Here is a 17,197-nt window from a genome sequence, read left to right on the forward strand (position 1 = left end):
AGGCAAGTCGTTCCACTTATTAATTGTTCTAACTGTCAGGAAATTTCTCCTTAGTTCTAAGTTGCTTCTTTCCTTGATCAGTTTCCACCCATTGCTTCTTGTTCTACCCTCAGGGGCTTTGGAAAATAGCTTGATTCCCTCTTCTTTGTGGCAGCCCCTGAGATGTTGGAAGACTGCTATCATGTCCTTCTTTTTATTAAACTAGACATACCCAGTTCCTGCAACCGTTCTTCATATGTTTTAGCCTCCAGTCCCCTAATCATCTTTGTTGCTCTTCTCTGCACTCTTTCTAGAGTCTCAACATCTTTTTTACATCGTGGCGACCAAAACTGGATGCAATATTCCAAGTGTGGCCTTACCAAGGCCACACTTATTATTTATTATTGTCACAAATGAAATTACAACAAAGGATAAACAAAGGATACATGGATATTTCCAGAGATATGGTGTAAGAAATGGTTTGTTATTAGTGTGGGAGAGAGTGAAAGAAAAACATTATTTGAACATAACAATGTGGCTTTCAACAACAGAAGCTTTGACATATCCAAATATTGTAAATATGGGGAATATTGTTAGATACAAGGATATTTTAACACAACGGGGAGAATTGAAACAAAAGCAAGAGTTAGAAAAGCAAGGGATTGAGATAGATTGGTATACAAGATTGCAAATACAATCAAGATTTGAAGCAGACCGTAGACAGTATGGTTTTAATTTGGGGAAATCAGAATTGGATGACATACTGACAGGAACAGTTGAAAAAATGATTAAGAAATTATATAATTATCTATTGCAAATTGAACCAGAAGATGAAGAAGTAAAAGAAACAATGATAGCATGGGCAAAAAACTTTGGTTATACTACTGAATTGGAGAAATGGCAACAATGATGGGAGAGAAATTATAAATTAACAATGGCAACAGCATATAAAGAAAATTTGTATAAGATGTTTTATAGATGGCATATGCCACCAGAAAGATTAGCTAAAATGTTCAAAGATAAATCAGCTAAATTTTGGAAATGTCATCAACTTGCCGGGATCATATTACCATATGTGGTGGACATGTACAGAAGCCAAGAACTATTGGGTTAAAATACAGATATGGTTAGAGGAAATGCTACAGCAACGAATAGAGCTAAGACCAGAGATTATTGGGAATACTTCTGGAGAAATATAGTAAAGAAGATATGTATTTGATTATTCACATAATAACAGCGGCTAGAATAGCATTTGCAAAAAAACTGGAAAGCAGACAAAATCCTGTCGAAAGGAGAGATAATAAAGAAAATTTTAGAACGTGCAGAAATGAATAGACTAACATTGAAAATAAAAGATAAAGAAGAATCGGTGTATTTCCCAGACATGGGGAAGTTTTTATGATTGGTTAGAAAAGAAATATAAATAAAGATCGAGAGATGAAGTGGGTAGGGAAAAGACAAATAAGAGAAAAGACAATAAAAAGAATAGAAACTCAGATGACGCCTAGGTAAATGGAAAAGGGGGAAGGGGGGAAAAAGGGAAAAGGTGTTAATATAAAAGTGTACATGAATGATAAAACAGATGTAATTATTAAACGAAAAAGAAATTGAAATGAAGAAATATGACAACATATTATACAACATATACAACAGTGATTGGTCTCATTCGAGACAATGACGAATCCGCATATAGACGAGAGGTCGAACGACTAGCCTTGTGGTGCAACCAAAACAATCTGGAACTGAACACACTCAAAACCGTAGAAATGGTGGTAGACTTTAGGAAAAACCCTTCCATACTTCCACCTCTCACAATACTAGACAACACAGTATCAACAGTAGAAACCTTCAAATTTCTGGGTTCTATCATATCGCAAGATCTCAAATGGACAGCTAACATCAAAAACATCATTAAAAAAGGACAACAAAGAATGTTCTTTCTGCGCCAACTCAGTAAGCTCAAACTGCCCAAGGAGCTGCTGATCCAATTCTACAGAGGAATTATTGAGCCTGTCATTTGCACCTCTATAACTGTCTGGTTCGGTTCTGCAACCCAACAAGAAAGACACAGACTTCAGAGGATAATTAGAACTGCAGGAAAAATAATTGCTACCAACCTGCCTTCCATTGAGGACCTGTATACTGCACGAATCAAGAAGAGGGCCGTGAAAATATTTGCAGATCCCTCGCATCCTGGACATAAACTGTTTCAACTCCTACCCTCAAAACGACGCTATAGAGCACTGCACACCAGAACAACTAGACACAAGAACAGTTTTTTCCCGAAGGCCATCACTCTGCTAAACAAATAATTCCCTCAACACTGTCAGACTATTTACTGAATCTGCACTACTATTAATCGTTTCATAGTTCCCATCACCAATCTCTTTCCACTTATGACTGTATGACTATAACTTGTTGCTGGCAATCCTTATGATTTATATTGATATATTGATCATCAATTGTGTTGTAAATGTTGTACCTTGATGAACGTATCTTTTCTTTTATGTACACTGAGAGCATATGCACCAAGACAAATTCCTTGTGTGTCCAATCACACTTGGCCAATAAAAAATTCTATTCTATTCTAAATATGTAAATAGAAAATCGGGGCTGCTCAAATACCATTGTAGATTAAATTGAAAATGGACACAACAAAGAAGTGGGAAAGGAGAGAGGAAGAGAGGGAGGGAAGGAGGGGAGAAGAGAGGAAAGGAAAGAGAGGGATAGAAGAGAGGGAGAAGGAGAGGAAGAAAAGGGAGGGGAAAGAAGAGTAGGAGAGAGGGTTAGAAAGGGAGGGTTAGAAGAGAGGAGTAGGGGAAGGGAAGGGGAAGTAGAAAGGGAGGAGAGGAGGAATGGAGAAACTAGAAAGGGACAGAAGAAGGAAGACAAAGGAAGAAGATTGTGGAAAAACAAAGAAGAGGAATGGTAAAAGAACAGCCCCGAAGAAACAATGGTTGGAAACTAATCAAGGAGAGAAGCAACCTGGAATTAAGGAGAAACTTCCTAACAGTGAGGACAATTAACCAGTGGAACAGCTTGCCACCAGAAATTGTGGGTGCTTCATCACTGGAGGTTTTTAAGAAGAGACTGCACAGTCACTTGTCTGAAATGGTAGAGGACAGGGATGGCTAACCTTTTCCGGACCAAGTGCCCAAAGCGCTCTTGTAGATATGCAAATGCGCATGGGCACGCCTGAACCCCCAAAATGCAATGCATGCATGGCTCCCCAGCACACGTCCTCCCACATGCACCCACCCCTCATGCACGCACACACGCACGGCCCACACGCACAGCCTATGTGGCAGTGACCTGACGACCAGCTGGCTGGTGGGAGGTGCATGTGCATGCGCGGCAGAACTGAACTGGGGCGACGGCTCACATGCCTGCAGAGAGAGCACTGCATGCCACCTGTGGCACGCGTGCCATAGGTTCGCCATCACGAGTATAGGGTCTCCTGCTTGAGCAGGGGGCTGGACTAGAAGACCTCCTAGGTCCCTTCCAGCTCTTTCTATTCTAAATTCTAAGTATAGGTATCCTTGACGTATAATACATTGTTTGAATACAGGTATCCTTGACTTATCATCATTCATTTAGTGACTGAGCCGCTGCCAGGGAAAATGGAGCTGGCACGCGACCCTCCCGAGCTCCGTTTTTGCTGGCAGAGGGTTGCAGGAAGCCGTCACAGCCAAAATCGGAGCTCGGGATCCCCTTTTCGCTGGCAGAGCGCTCGGGTCACCACAGGCACAGTGGTGGGATTCAGCCGGTTCTGTCCAGATCGCGCGAACTAGTAGCGGCAACTTCAAGAGGCTCCGCCTACCTGCCCGGATGTAATGTGTGACCACTGTGCATGTGTGCACGCTCACATTTGCAAACCGGTAGGGAAGGTAAGTGAATCTCACCTCTGCACAGGTACCCCTGACATGAGTGATGTTCAGCTGGCTATGCCGCCCCCCAGCCCCCCTGAGGTCAAACACAACACTGATGTGGCCCTCAAAGAAATAAAGTTTGACACCTCTGAACTAACAGACGATGATAATCCACATTTGTAACTCTGAGTAGCACATCGGCTTTTGATAGAGTCGGTTCATACCGAGGCCCACTCACAGAGACTAAGAATAGCTTTTAACAGGATTGAGATGAGGGCAAATCCACATCTTTGATCTGAATCTCCTTTTTCTGATCCTTTGCATTGCTTTTTTTTTTTTTTTTTTGCAATGGGGCTGCCAAAGACAACCATTCTCTCTCCTATCTAGATTTTTAAAGAACATCATGCACCGATCTGTTCTGCTACAGGAAAGGCCGCTCCTTAGGCGCAGAATGCAAGTTGTCGTGTCCCACTCCTCCGCTGACGGCCGGGTCAGGGAAATCCGAATCAGGCTTGCCTCTGCAGCTCTGCCCAAAGTCCTAGCAAAGTCCTCAGAGCAGGCAGGAGACCAGTAAGTGACTTCAGCAAGATAAGTTCGACTTTGCCTGACTCAGAGACTGCCAGAAAGCAGATCCTTTATATAGGCCACGGGGTGTGGCTCCATGACTCAGCACTCATTAAGGCCTGCCCCTCCCTTCCTTCTGTTGCCTCCGCCTATCCCATCTTCTGATGTGAGGGTCACTCCAATCAGCTGTTGTTGGAAGTAAACTTTCCTCAGGCTCACATGCTGTGGAGGAGGGGGAGGGGTCTAGCTGCTCCGTTTGCCTGGGCATGGAGCCAGGGCTGGGGCCGGGGGATGCTCCCTCCTCTGCAGCCTGCTTGGGCATGGAGCCAGGGCTGGGACTGGGAGGTGCCCCCTCCTCTGCAGCTTGTCTGGGCATGGAGCCAGAACTGGGGCTGGGAGGCATACATTCCTCCGTGTTCGGGAGCAGATAAGAAGGCCCCAGCTGCGGTGAGAGCGGACAAGACACAACACAAGTTTCATTACAGCGGTCGAACTTCAACCTTCAGGCACCCCTAAGCAACGACTGCAATGGAGCCCACCCATTACGATCGTTAAGTCATAACGGTTGTAAAAGAGTTCGGTCAATCTGATTCATGAGTTTACGTGGTGGTGGCAGTTGTTTTTGTGGTCATTAAACCTACCCATTTTTCGCTACAGCACGGTTTTGCTAGAAACATGAAAGAGCCAGTTTTCCGCAAAACCGTTGTAAGCCAGGATCACTGGGACACTGAATATCCATATATTGTGGTTGTTTCGTTGAGCAGCCGAAGTATATACATACACACAAGCACATATATACATATACATATGCACACACATACACATATTCTCTTAACTGCCCACTTTCCTCTCTTTGAATGGTGCACAATATAATCAATAAAATTAACCTTCTCATCGTTCCCATCACCCATCTCCTTCCACTTATGACTGTGTGACTGTAACTTTGTTGCTTGTATCCTTACGATTTATATTGATTGTTTCCTGATTGCTTATTTGTATCCTATGACTATCATTAAGTGTTATACCTTACGTTTCTTGATGAACGTACCTTTTCTTTTATGAGACCGTATGCACCAAAGACAAATTCCTTGTGTGTCCATCACACTTGGCCAATAAAAAAATCTAATCTATTCTATTCTATTCTATTCTATTCTATTCTATTCTATTCTATTCTATTCTAAAATCAAAATGATTTAAATTTTAAAAGTTTAAAATTATCAAACAAATAACATTGTACAAAAGGTGAAAAATTCCAAGCTGGGGGCATAGCAGTTGTTGATACAGGATCCAATTTAGGTCGGTCACCAGGACCCAAAGTTTTGTCCCTGAGCTTTTGGACTCATGCTGGAGCCCCTCCTGAGAAAATTTCTCTCTCGGCCAACAAGAGGATCCCTGAGGATGGGCTCCAACACGAGTCCGAAAGCTGGGAAGGCAAAACCTCTGGTCCCACTGACCAACCCAGATTGGATCCTGCAACATTAACCTGGGAACACATAGATTCTCCTTCATTCGTTGTTGATACAGTTGTGGGGGGAGTTCTTGTGGAGCCAATCAGCCCCACAGTTGTGTAGGCCTCTGTGTCCCCTACGCAAGGCTGTACAGCCACGTTTGCAGAAGGCTAAGACGCGGTGGCTCAGGGGCTAGGACATTGAGCTTGTTGATCGAAAGATCGGCAGCTCAGTGGTTCGAATCCCTAGTGCTGCCGTGTAACGGGGAGAGCTCCCGTGACTTGTCCCAGCTTCTGCCAACCTAGCAGTTTCGAAAGCACGTAAAAATGCACCTTTGGTGGGAAGGGAACAGCGTTCCGTGCGCCTTTGGCGTTGAGTCATGCTGGCCACATGACCATGGAGACGTCTTCGGACAGCGCTGGCTCTTCGGGTTTTGAAACGAAGATGAGCACCGCCTCCTAGAGTCGGCAATGATTAGCACGTATGTGCGAGGGGAACCTTTACTTTTTTAAGAGATTAGAGGATTTTCTCACCTGTGAGAGCAGAATGTTTCACAATACAGAGGCAGCCTCATTATTATAAAAATTAGATTTTCATAGACTGCTACGCAGGATCATGGATTTTAGAGCCAGTGCGTGTTGCATAAATAATCCAAAATTGGAATGCAAAATGATCCACTAGAAATGATCTGTGTTTGCAGACCCAGCAGATTTCAAAAGCAACAGGTTATCAGATCTTACTTTGGCTTCAAATAAATAATCAACAATACCGGAAACAATCAAAATATGAAATTTCCTTTTGGGTTTCTAATTATGTTCTTGAACTAGACTTCTTCAATCTGTTGAGACGGCAAATTGCCGATTTCCTTCCTTTTGGCCAACTTAACCTAACAAAAAATCTCCAATCTTTGACGTTTTGCAGAATTCTACATCACCCGAAATATTAAAGGAAATGGGAAGGACGGGTGTGTTTGTGTGTGTTTGTGTGAAAAAAACCCTCACTTTTAACTAGTTGAAGGGTCCCGCAGTACAGATAGCCCTTCACTTACAACCGTTCGTTTAGTGACCATTCAAAGTTATGGCAGCACTGAAAAAAGCAACTTATGACCTGTTTTTCACACTTACAACCGTTGCAGCATCCCCATGGGTCATGTGATTCGGACACTTGGCAACTGGTTCACATTTATGACCGTTGCAGCGTCCCAGGTCATGTGATCAACTTTTGCAATCTTCTAACAAGCTAAGTCAATGGGGAAGCTAGATTCACTTAACAATTGTCTATGTATGTATGTGTGTGTGTGTGTGTATGTGTATTTATGTATTTATTTATTTATTATGAAATTTATTTGCTGCCCATCTCATATCCAATGACTGCTACTAACCGAACAATTGCAGCGATTTGCTTAACAACTATGTAGAGAAAGGTCATAAACTGATGCAAAACTCACTTAAAAATTGTCTTGCTTAGCCACAGAAATTTTGGGCTCAGTTGGGGTCATAAGTGGAGGATTACCCGTACAAATTTTTTTTACTTCCTATGGGTTAGACTTTTATGAACCAGTCATAGCAATTCTGGATGATTTTCATCTGAATCAATATTGCCAACCTTTGCTTTATACATACAGTAGTGGCCAAAATTGTGGAAACCTTTTGGGAAAAGTGTATTTTTGAGGTTTGATGGCTAATAACACCACTTTTTTTTAGAGTTTCATAATAATCCTATTCCACTACTGGAATGGCCTGGGAATAGCCCATACCTTAACCCAACTGAACATCCATGGAGCCGACTAAAGAAACTTGTTAGTCAGAAGCGGCCCAGCAGTAAAAACCCAGTTAATAGAAGCCATCATTCAATCTTGGTTTCGCATTATAACAACTGCAGAACTAAAAGACTTGGTTCACTCCATGGGAAGAGGTTGTAAGGCCGTAATTCATGCTAAAGGTTACCCAACTAAGTATTAACTGACATGGTGATAATTTTTCTATGTCTCGTTTTTTCTACTTGTTTCACTTTTCTTCTTTGTACTGTAACTGCTATTCTAATAGCAAATCCTTCATAAAAGTTATTGCATTACATTCTTGATTAAATTATCTTTCCATTGATATCTAATTTTATGGTACTACTCCAAAAGAAGTGGTGTTATTAGCTAGCTTTAGAAAATACACTTTTCCCAAAAGGTTTCCACAAATCTGGCCACTACTGTATATATATATATATATTAACCAAAGCCTTTTTTGATATTCTTAGGTGTTGCTATTGCCATTTAAAGAGTTCTTTATTTCCCTAGAAAATAGAAATTGATTCTCCTTTTGTCAGGTCCTTGAATTCCAATCCAGACATGATACATAATCTACTACCTGGATTAAGAATTAATTGCGTGGTAATTTTTCTACCCTGGGAAAACACGGCTAGAACCTGAGACAATATTTGAAGAAATTCCCAGCAGGATAAGGACCAACAATGACTGCTATTTATAGCAGACTACTATATCTGTTATTTCATCTAAGACTAGAGAAGGAAAATATCTTTTTTGTAGATTTTCTTTTCAACCAAGATTCTGTCACACATAGACCTCCACTGTCTATATACAACTTCTGGTTGGTTTGGATTTACAACTTTGCAAATAAATTGTTCACTTTTTTTAAAAAAAGCACAAGTATTTGTGTACCTTTCTGTTGATGATTTATAGAAATAAATTAATAACAGCCAGAGTTCCACGTGCTGGAAGTTTATACGGTGCGGTTCAAGTATACGAGAGACAGATTTAACTTCTTAAACACTTACTTGTAAGCAGGCAATTAGCCAAGTTACTCAAATCTGAACATAAGGATATACTGCTTTGGAGTTTCGGATGTTGAAAGAAACAGGCTGGGTTAATTAAGTACTGGTTGAATGAACTACAGGAAAGCATTGTACAGGTAGTCCTCGACGTACAACCAAAACTGAGCACAAAATTTATGTTGTTAAAATGAGACATGTTAAGTGAGTTTGTCCCTTTTTACAAACTTTTCACACGTTAAGTGAATCAATGCAGTTCTTAAATTAGTAGCACGGTTGTTAAGTGAATCTGGTTTCCCCATTGGACTTTGCTGGTCAGAAGGTCACAAAAGGGGGAGTCGCACGACCCCAGAACATGGCAACCGTCATATATGCGAGTCGGTTGTCAACTGTCTGAATGTAAATGACAGGGATGCTCCAAATCATGGGGATGTTGCATTAGTCGTAAGTATGAAAAATGGTCATAAGTCCCTTTTTTCATTGCCATTGTAACTTCAAATGGTCACTAAATAAACTATTGTAAATCGAGGACTACCTGTACCTTTTTATAAAGCCTTAGTGAGACTATACTTTACAACAGGGGTCTCCAACCTTGGCAACTTTAAGACTTGTGGACTTCAACTCCCAGAGTTCTGAGAGTTGAAGTCCACAAGTCTTAAAGTTGCCACAGTTGGAGACCCCTGCTTTAGAATACTGTATCCAGTTTTGGCCACCACAGAATAAAAAAGATGTTGAGACCAGGGGTGAAATCTACTTACTTTCCTTACCGGTTTGGAAGTGCACGCGCGCATCACATGCACGCACACACACCCTCTGCGCATGCGCAAATCCTTTCTGCGCATGGGCAGAGGGTACAAAACACATTACTTCCTGGTTAAAACCAGGAAGTAACGACAGCCAGGCAGGTGGGCGGAGCCTCACACCGCAATTATTACTGGTTCTCCAAACCACCGGCCAACATCGCTACCGGATCAGGCGATCCGGTCTGAACCGGGAGCATTTCACCCCTGGTTGAGACTCTGTAAAGAGTGCAGAGAAGAGCAACAAAGATGATTAGGGAACCGGAGAATAAAACATACGATGAACGGTTACAGGAATTGAGTATGTCTAGTCTAGTGAAAGGGGACACGGTGGCTCAGGGGCTAGGACGTTGAGCTTGTCGATCAAAAGGTCGGCAGCTCAGCGGTTCGAATCCCTAGTGCTGCCGTGTAACGGGGTGAGCTCCCGTTACTTGTCCCAGCTTCTGCCAACCTAGCAGTTTCGAAAGCACGTAAAAATGCAAGTAGGAAAAATAGGGACCACATTTGGTGGGAAGGTAACAGCGTTCCGTGCGCCTTTGGCGTTGAGTCATGCCGGCCACATGACCACGGAGACGTCTTCGGACAGCGCTGGCTCTTCGGCTTTGAAAGGGAGATGAGGAAACAGAGATGAGCACTGCCCCCTAGAGTCGGCAACGACCAGCACGTATGTGCGAGGAGAACCTTTACCTTTAGTCTAGTGAAAAGAAGGACTAGAAATGATATGATAGCAGTCTTCCAATATTTGAGGGGATGCCACAAAAACAGGGGATCAATCTAGTCTCCAGAGCACCAGAAGGCACAACAAGAAACAATGGATGGAAACTAATCAAGGAGAGAAGCAACCTAGAACTCAGGAGAAATTTCCTAAGATTGAGAACCATTAACCAATGGAACAATTTACCTCCAGAAGTGATGGGTGCTCCATCACGGGAGGCTTTTAAAAGAGACCAGACAGTCATTTGTCTGAAATGGTGTAAGACGTCCTACTTGAGCAGGAGGTTGGAGTAAAAGATCTCCAAGATCCCTTCTAACTCAATTATTCTGCTGTTTAGTGAGTGTGTGAACCCCTCCCAAATTTATCTTCTTTATGCATACCATAAAGAAGATAAATTTTCATGCCATTTGAAAAGCCTTTCATGGTATTGAGGAATGGGATTAAAATAAATGTGTATTCTATTATGTTTTGTTTTGCTCTTTTTTGGTCATTGGGTTTGTTGGCAACAAAATAAGCTCTAATAAAAATATACCTGAAACTACCAGAGGAAGTAAATACTTCTGCAGAAGTACATATTGTTTAACTACAGAGAAGTCTTTAACAGATTATTAGTCTAATTTTTATTTATTTCCCCCCTATTCTTCAGCTTTCCCACCCATTATTTTTTTTCATCCCCTTCCCTTTATAACAGCATGTTTGTGGTGTGTCTTTATTTTTTAGGGATTATAAATAACAAAAGGAAAGCAAGACATAAACCTTAGATGTTCATTATAGGAAGAATCAAAACAAAATAAGACAAAACGGAATTTCGAGGTACAGAGGAATTTCAAGACTGATGAAATTAAACTAGACGATTAATCCTTTGCGCGTATCGAAGGCTGTGTTAAGATTCAAAATGGATTTAGGATCCATCCCTTTTAAATATTTTTGGCTTTCAAAAGGCAGCAGAGCCAGTTGGCTTTTTGTCACAGCATTTCTTTGCACGGATTGATAAAGCAGAAATATTCTTCAGACCAATAGATGGAAAATCCAGATTAAAGACAGTAAAAACAATTGGGTAGGTTTAATTAAATCAAGTGCAATTAATTATTCTACTCTAAACCGGTGGCACACGCTCTTCAACTTACAGGAAGCACAACCTTAACCAGCTGGGTTCATACAACTCATTAAGCCACAAGGAGACAAACCAAGCTTAAATAATAATAATAATAATAATAATAATAATAATAATAATAATAATAATAATAATAATAATAATAATAATAATAATAATAATAAAAGCAAAAGGTAACCAAACTGCACACCTGGGGCAAACCGCACCTGGCTGAAGCTTTTCGTGACCGCCACCAACTCGAAGATTTAACTAGATTCACCTCTCTTGAAGGTTCTCTATTCTCCTATCCTGGGTTGCAGACTGTCCTGTACAAACAAATACTCCACTTTCCTTTGATCTCAATGGGATTTACTTTTGAGTTGACCTACCTAAGGGTGCGCTGAAAGGTACAGAGGCTGCCAGAGAACCCTTGGGAAGAAAGGTAAGGAAAACCAGCCATGTAAATAAAGGTTAGAGAGAGTTCATCAAAGTGACTGCAAAAACAAAAGACAAAAACACTTCTGCACCCGAGTGTCGGCCCCGCTACCTCTCTTCAGAAATCAAACCTCGTTGAGTTAAAAAAAAAAAAAAAAAACCACAGCGGAGAATGAACCGAGGTTTCCAGATTCTTTGCATTACTTAGGGGAGGGGCTGCTTCCCACCTCGCAGCGGATTGCGTCGGGTAGGGGCGGATGGGTGCTGTAGTCCAAAACCACCCAAGGCGTTTCTCCCAATTATTCCATCCCGAAAGGTGTGGCGGGATCCGAATCGCCTTGAATTCGTATCGGGGCTGGTGAATTTCTTTTTCTGAAACTTTTAAGTTTAAGCGTTAACGGAGGAAATAAGTGTGTGTGTGCGCGCGCGTGTGTGTATGGGTGGGATGGGGGCGTTCTTTTCAGAAGTTTTCCACTTAGGAAGTCCTAGAAAATTTCAAAGGGGCCCTTCCAGACGATTTATATATAGCCCCTGCCCTCATTCCGTTTAAGGCGCTTGGGCTAATCCGGAGGAAACCGGATTGAGAAGGGCGCTTATTTGTTTTTCTTATTTATGAATTGATTTTTAATTTTCTCCTCCACCCCTCAATCTCTCTTCGCCTCTAACGAAGGATTTTGGGGCATTAAAATCAGATCCATTTTTTCCTCCTCCGGGGGGGGGGGGAAAGAAAAGTTTCATGTAACTTTTTAACGATTAGGCCGTCTCCACTGAATAAACCTATTTGAGACAGACAGAGAGACACAGGGACAGGGGAGGGAGAGAGAGGGAGAGAGAAAGAGAAAGAGAGAGCGCTTTTTGAAGGAAAACCGGTTTTAGAAAAGAAAAAAAAATCAATTCTAAATATTTCTACAGCCTTTCAGAACAGACGGAGAAGGAATACCGATAAAGGGGAATATTTGTACCTCCGAGTTGAAACGAGGGGTCCTTTGGTGTTCTCCGCGCTTGTTTCATTACCCAAACTAGGGTAGCATTGATGATTTTACCTAGTTTGGGCAACGAAACATCTGCAAGAAAACCACCAATCTCAGAGAGCACCAAGGAGAAGCAATAAGAGTAATGAGATGATGGTGGCTCGTCGAGCAATCGAGATGGATTTGACTTTTTTTTTTTTTATCCACCTCTCAAGTCCTTCCCAAGGACCTGGGAGATAGGCAGGTGTTGGGCAAAGCCTCCACTAAGCCATTCAGGCGACCTCTCTATGCCCAGGGCTGTGTGTTCAATTCCGACCCGTCGCACCGCGCTAAATTGTTGAGAGACTGGCACTCTTATTCGCTGCCTTCCTTCGGTTGGCACCGCTTCCCGCTCTGGACTGGGGTGTGTGTGTGTGTCCCTAAATCGAAAGCCCTCGAAGCTAGCCTTGTTCAAGGCCCGCGACAGGATCGCGGTGGCAGGCAGATTTCCCGCAGGCGCCGCGCCGGGGAAAAATTCTCGAATAGACCCGCCCGCTCGCTCGCTTCCCCTTTTCTCCAGACTCGCGCGACCCTGCCCGGGCGCTCCTCCTTCATTCCCCAAATCAACATTTGGGGCCTCGCCAAGTCCCCGAAAGTAATTTCGATAGGAAAAGGCCCCAAGAACTAAGGAGCTGCTGGGCGGTTAAGAAATTTGAAATCGAGCTAAATAAAAAGCCAGTTTCGATCCCTAAACAATCCCCCTCCCCATTGCAAACTAGTTTCTGTGAGCGAAATCGGGAAATAATCAGATAATTTCTCACAGACTCTTAAGGTTTAAAAAGCACTTTTAAGTCCGAATGCGGCCCGCTTCTTGAAAAGCTGAACCTTTCTTAATTAAAAGCATTTAATTTCTCCTAAATGGGCTGAAACATATAAAAACCGCTCTTAGCTTTTCATTTTATTTCCTTAATGGGAAGAGTTTGGAAGAGAGATTCGTTCGGCTTTTCCCTTTCTATTTTCGTATCCCAAGAATTAATTTTAATGAGCGCTTCCAGAAACAAGATTTACCTGGAAACGTTTATCTTAGAGGGACGTGAAAAGTTACCTTTCGTTTTCGCAAACACACACAGACACACACACGGCCCCCAAAACTCCATTTTTGAACCGGCGGCTTCCTATAAAACTGACTTGCGAAGAAACAGGAATAAAAAAAAACCCCAGCCTGTCTTTAAAACTGAGCGGCAAGTTAATAAATAGCAGTTTATTTAGTTGATATTTTGCTAAAAAGAGGGAAGGACCGGCGGAAAAGCGGGCCGTAAAAACGACGAGGGATAATTAGTAACCAACTTGTCAAAAGCTGTTCGACTCTTAAGTTGGAAGACACGTATGTAGGTGCGTGTGCTCCGGCATTTTTACACACACACACAAAGACAGGGGGACGCACTTGTTTAGGATCTGGACGAACAAAAAGAAAGAGAGAGAGAGAGAGGGTGTTTTCGTATTGGTGAATCAACAGCTAATGAAAGTTTTTAACTGGACAAAAGGTATTAGAAGGAGGGAGAAAAATACTTTTAGGAAATGAAAAGGTTTACCCGGAGTTAATTATTGCTAGATTCCTTTTCATCAAATTCACACTTTTCTCTCTCCAAAGCCTCTCTCTAGAAATTGATAGGTAACGGATATTACTATTACTTACTACGGCACTACTACTATTACTACTACTCTTGGACACAACGATTCTTGGCATCTTGACTGGAGGCGATATTTGGGGTGACGGGAACATATATGGTATGACAATTGAATGGCCCTGCCCTCAAATATGTTCCTTTGAAGTCACCACCACCCTTCCCCCACCCACTGCACTTTATATCAATGCAATTTTTATTTAACAGCGGGGAAGACTACAGTTTTATTAAACGGGATCTCGTGTGGGAATGCAAACTAATTTCAATAAAACAGAATATTTGTAGCTCAGGGTTGAAATGAGGGGTACTTGGTGCTCTCTTGGTTGTTTCCTTGCAGACGTTTCATTAGCCAAACTAGGTAACACCATCCGTGCTAAAAAGGAATGGGGTTTGGCTTTCATTATGTTATAGCACTGGTGATGTTACCTAGTTCAGGTAATGAAACCTCTGCAGGAAAACAACCAAGTTCACAGTGGGCCAAGGTCCCCCGCAAGCTAATTCTTCCTTAGTTTTATGCTTTAACTAGTTATTTGAAGGAAAAAGATAATGCTGCTTGAACTTCCATATCCGATACCCACCTCCCAGCTATTACCCAGTTCCTAGAGAGTGCAATCATTACACACACACACACATTCATTGGAGGATATTATAAAATTAAACCACCTCCTATACCCAGCAATACGCGTGGCCTGTTAATATCTGAGAGAGCGTTAGGGACGTCTGAATTGTACGTTGATTATAAATTAATGCGTGTCAAAGTCTCAGCGCCACCAACCGTGTTCGCACGTGTTAGGTCTGAACGGTAGAATAAGGCGCGATTGCTTTCGGCCAGTCTCAGAATTGATGGGGCCGGCGGGGGGATAAGTTAGTACACCACCCCCCAAAAGCAGCAAAATTTAGTTCGGCTCATGTCTTGAGTGGTTTTGTAGCATGGACAATGTAATTTACACGTTTACCCATCGACTTTATTCGTTGGTATGAAATATTGCTCTGTGGAACTTTTGTGCCTTTCTGCATAGATAGACACAGCAAACTCTAGTGAAAAGACTTTCCTGCCTATATCTCAAACCTTGTTTCCAAGGCTCCACTTATTTGATCTTTACCTTAGATAATTTTTAGACAGTTTCTAATGGGATTTTTTGCCTCAAGGTAACAGTAGAAAAATTCTAAGCTTAGGTTTAAAAAAATAATAATAAAGGGAAAAAATATATACAAACGAAAAAACTCCGCAGAATTTTTTTTTAAAGAAAAGGAACCACTCTAAATTTTAAAAGAGTCTAAAATAATGTCAGCGTTCATTCTACAAAGCTGTATTTTGGCCCCACTTGTTTCCTTACAAAGACTCTTTTGCTCCCGTTTAATAAAATCAAAATTAAAACAAAGCAAAAAATAATAGTACGATCCATTTACTAGTGCTGCCGCATTCTGAATTTTATTATTGAACCTCCTCCTGGTGTTGTCGTTAGGGAACATGAAAAGCGTCACGTTCTCTGTTAAGGGACAATTCCAATCCCTAAAGTCCTTCCCAGTAAATACTTAAAAGGATTGCGCTGCTGCCCAGAGACCAAAAAACCCTGATTTCGTTTTGCTGGGATTATTTTAATCAGTTAAAAAAGGAATTTATCTCCGCGCTATGTATTTTTTTTTTTTAACTGGCGCTTGTCCTTGATTGTTGGGTGTGCGACTGAGAGAGAGCGAGATAAAAATCGATTGAAACTCTCACGTGCTCGGTCATCCTTCCCACCCCCATGCACAACGACAAGAGGACAGCGGACAAAGTTGTGTAAACGAGTTGTGTACATTTGTATTACACGCGCACGCAAACAACAGGGAGTCATTCATTCTTTTAAGGGAAAGGCGCAAAGCAATAGGGGGTGGGGGGGGGGAGAGAGAAAACATTTGGAAACAAACCTGAACGGCGGTTCGGTTTAAAAATAATATTTTTTTTTCAAAAACTCAATAACTCTTATGATTTTGCGAGGGGTGGCCAGCCCGAGGCGAAGAAGGCGGCGAAAAACGCACCTTTTGCAAACGAAGCCGTTGCATTCAGTCGCCGGAACATTCTATGCAGTGTGACCGGAACGTTCCATTCCTTTTTATCCCAAACGTTCTATTCCGAACGTTCCACTCCGAACGTTCCATCCCTCTTTTTCGGACAACCTCCCATCACTTTCCCCCCCAACCCCGCGCGCTTTGCAGGGGGGACGGAGACCCCTGGCTCTACGGTACCCTTCTCTCGCAGCCCCCCCTCCTCCTCTTCTTCTTCCTCCTCCCTTACCTGATCATCCTCTCCACTTCGGCCCTCTGCTCCACCGCCTCCTCGGTGTTGAGCGCCTGCAACTCCCGCAGGATCTGCGGGGTGTCAAAGTCATCTCCGTCATCGGACCCCTCGTCCCCCGACAGCCTGCCTTTGCTGTGCCCGTTGGTCAGGGTGTGGAAGATGGGCTTGGTGTCCGCCTCCGTCCCTCCGCCGCCGCTGTTGGGCGACAGTTGCAAGTTTTCCAGTTTCACCCCGTAGCCGCCACCTCCGGCCGCCGTAGCGTGGTTGGTACTGCCGCCGCCACCGGTCGAAGGCATCAGTTCCTCCAGGGCTTGGATCAGGATTTCTTTGGTGACTCCGGAGGTGAGCAGCGCGTTGAGAAGCTCGTGTTGCAAAGCGCTGAGTTTGGACACCATTTTAAGCCCAGAAGGAAGGGAGGGAGGGAAAGGGGGGGGGAAATAAAAGAGAGAAGAGAGAAAGAAAGAGAGAGCGAGAAAGAGAGAGAGAGAAAGGGGGAGAGAAAGAGAGAGAGAAAGGGAGAAAGGGAGAGAGAGAGAGAGAGAGAAAGAGAAAGAGAGAGAGAGAGAAAGAGAAAGAAAGAAAGAAAGAAAGAAAGAAAGA

At 42.7% G+C, this 17,197-nt stretch overlaps 1 protein-coding gene across 1 annotated transcript in view; it reads right to left on the reverse strand.

Moving 5' to 3' along the window:
- The window catches only part of HNF1B (HNF1 homeobox B), a 121,806-nt gene extending 104,814 nt beyond the window's left edge, over positions 1-16,992 (reverse strand). The window contains exon 1 of the mRNA XM_058163867.1: positions 16,595-16,992. Within this exon, the coding sequence (XP_058019850.1) occupies positions 16,595-16,992 (398 nt within the window). The remainder of the gene's footprint in view (positions 1-16,594) is intronic.
- Between the last annotated feature and the right edge of the window lie 205 nt (positions 16,993-17,197).

The sequence above is a fragment of the Ahaetulla prasina genome, chromosome 1, assembly GCF_028640845.1.
Source record: "Ahaetulla prasina isolate Xishuangbanna chromosome 1, ASM2864084v1, whole genome shotgun sequence".
Lineage (NCBI taxonomy): Eukaryota > Metazoa > Chordata > Lepidosauria > Squamata > Colubridae > Ahaetulla > Ahaetulla prasina.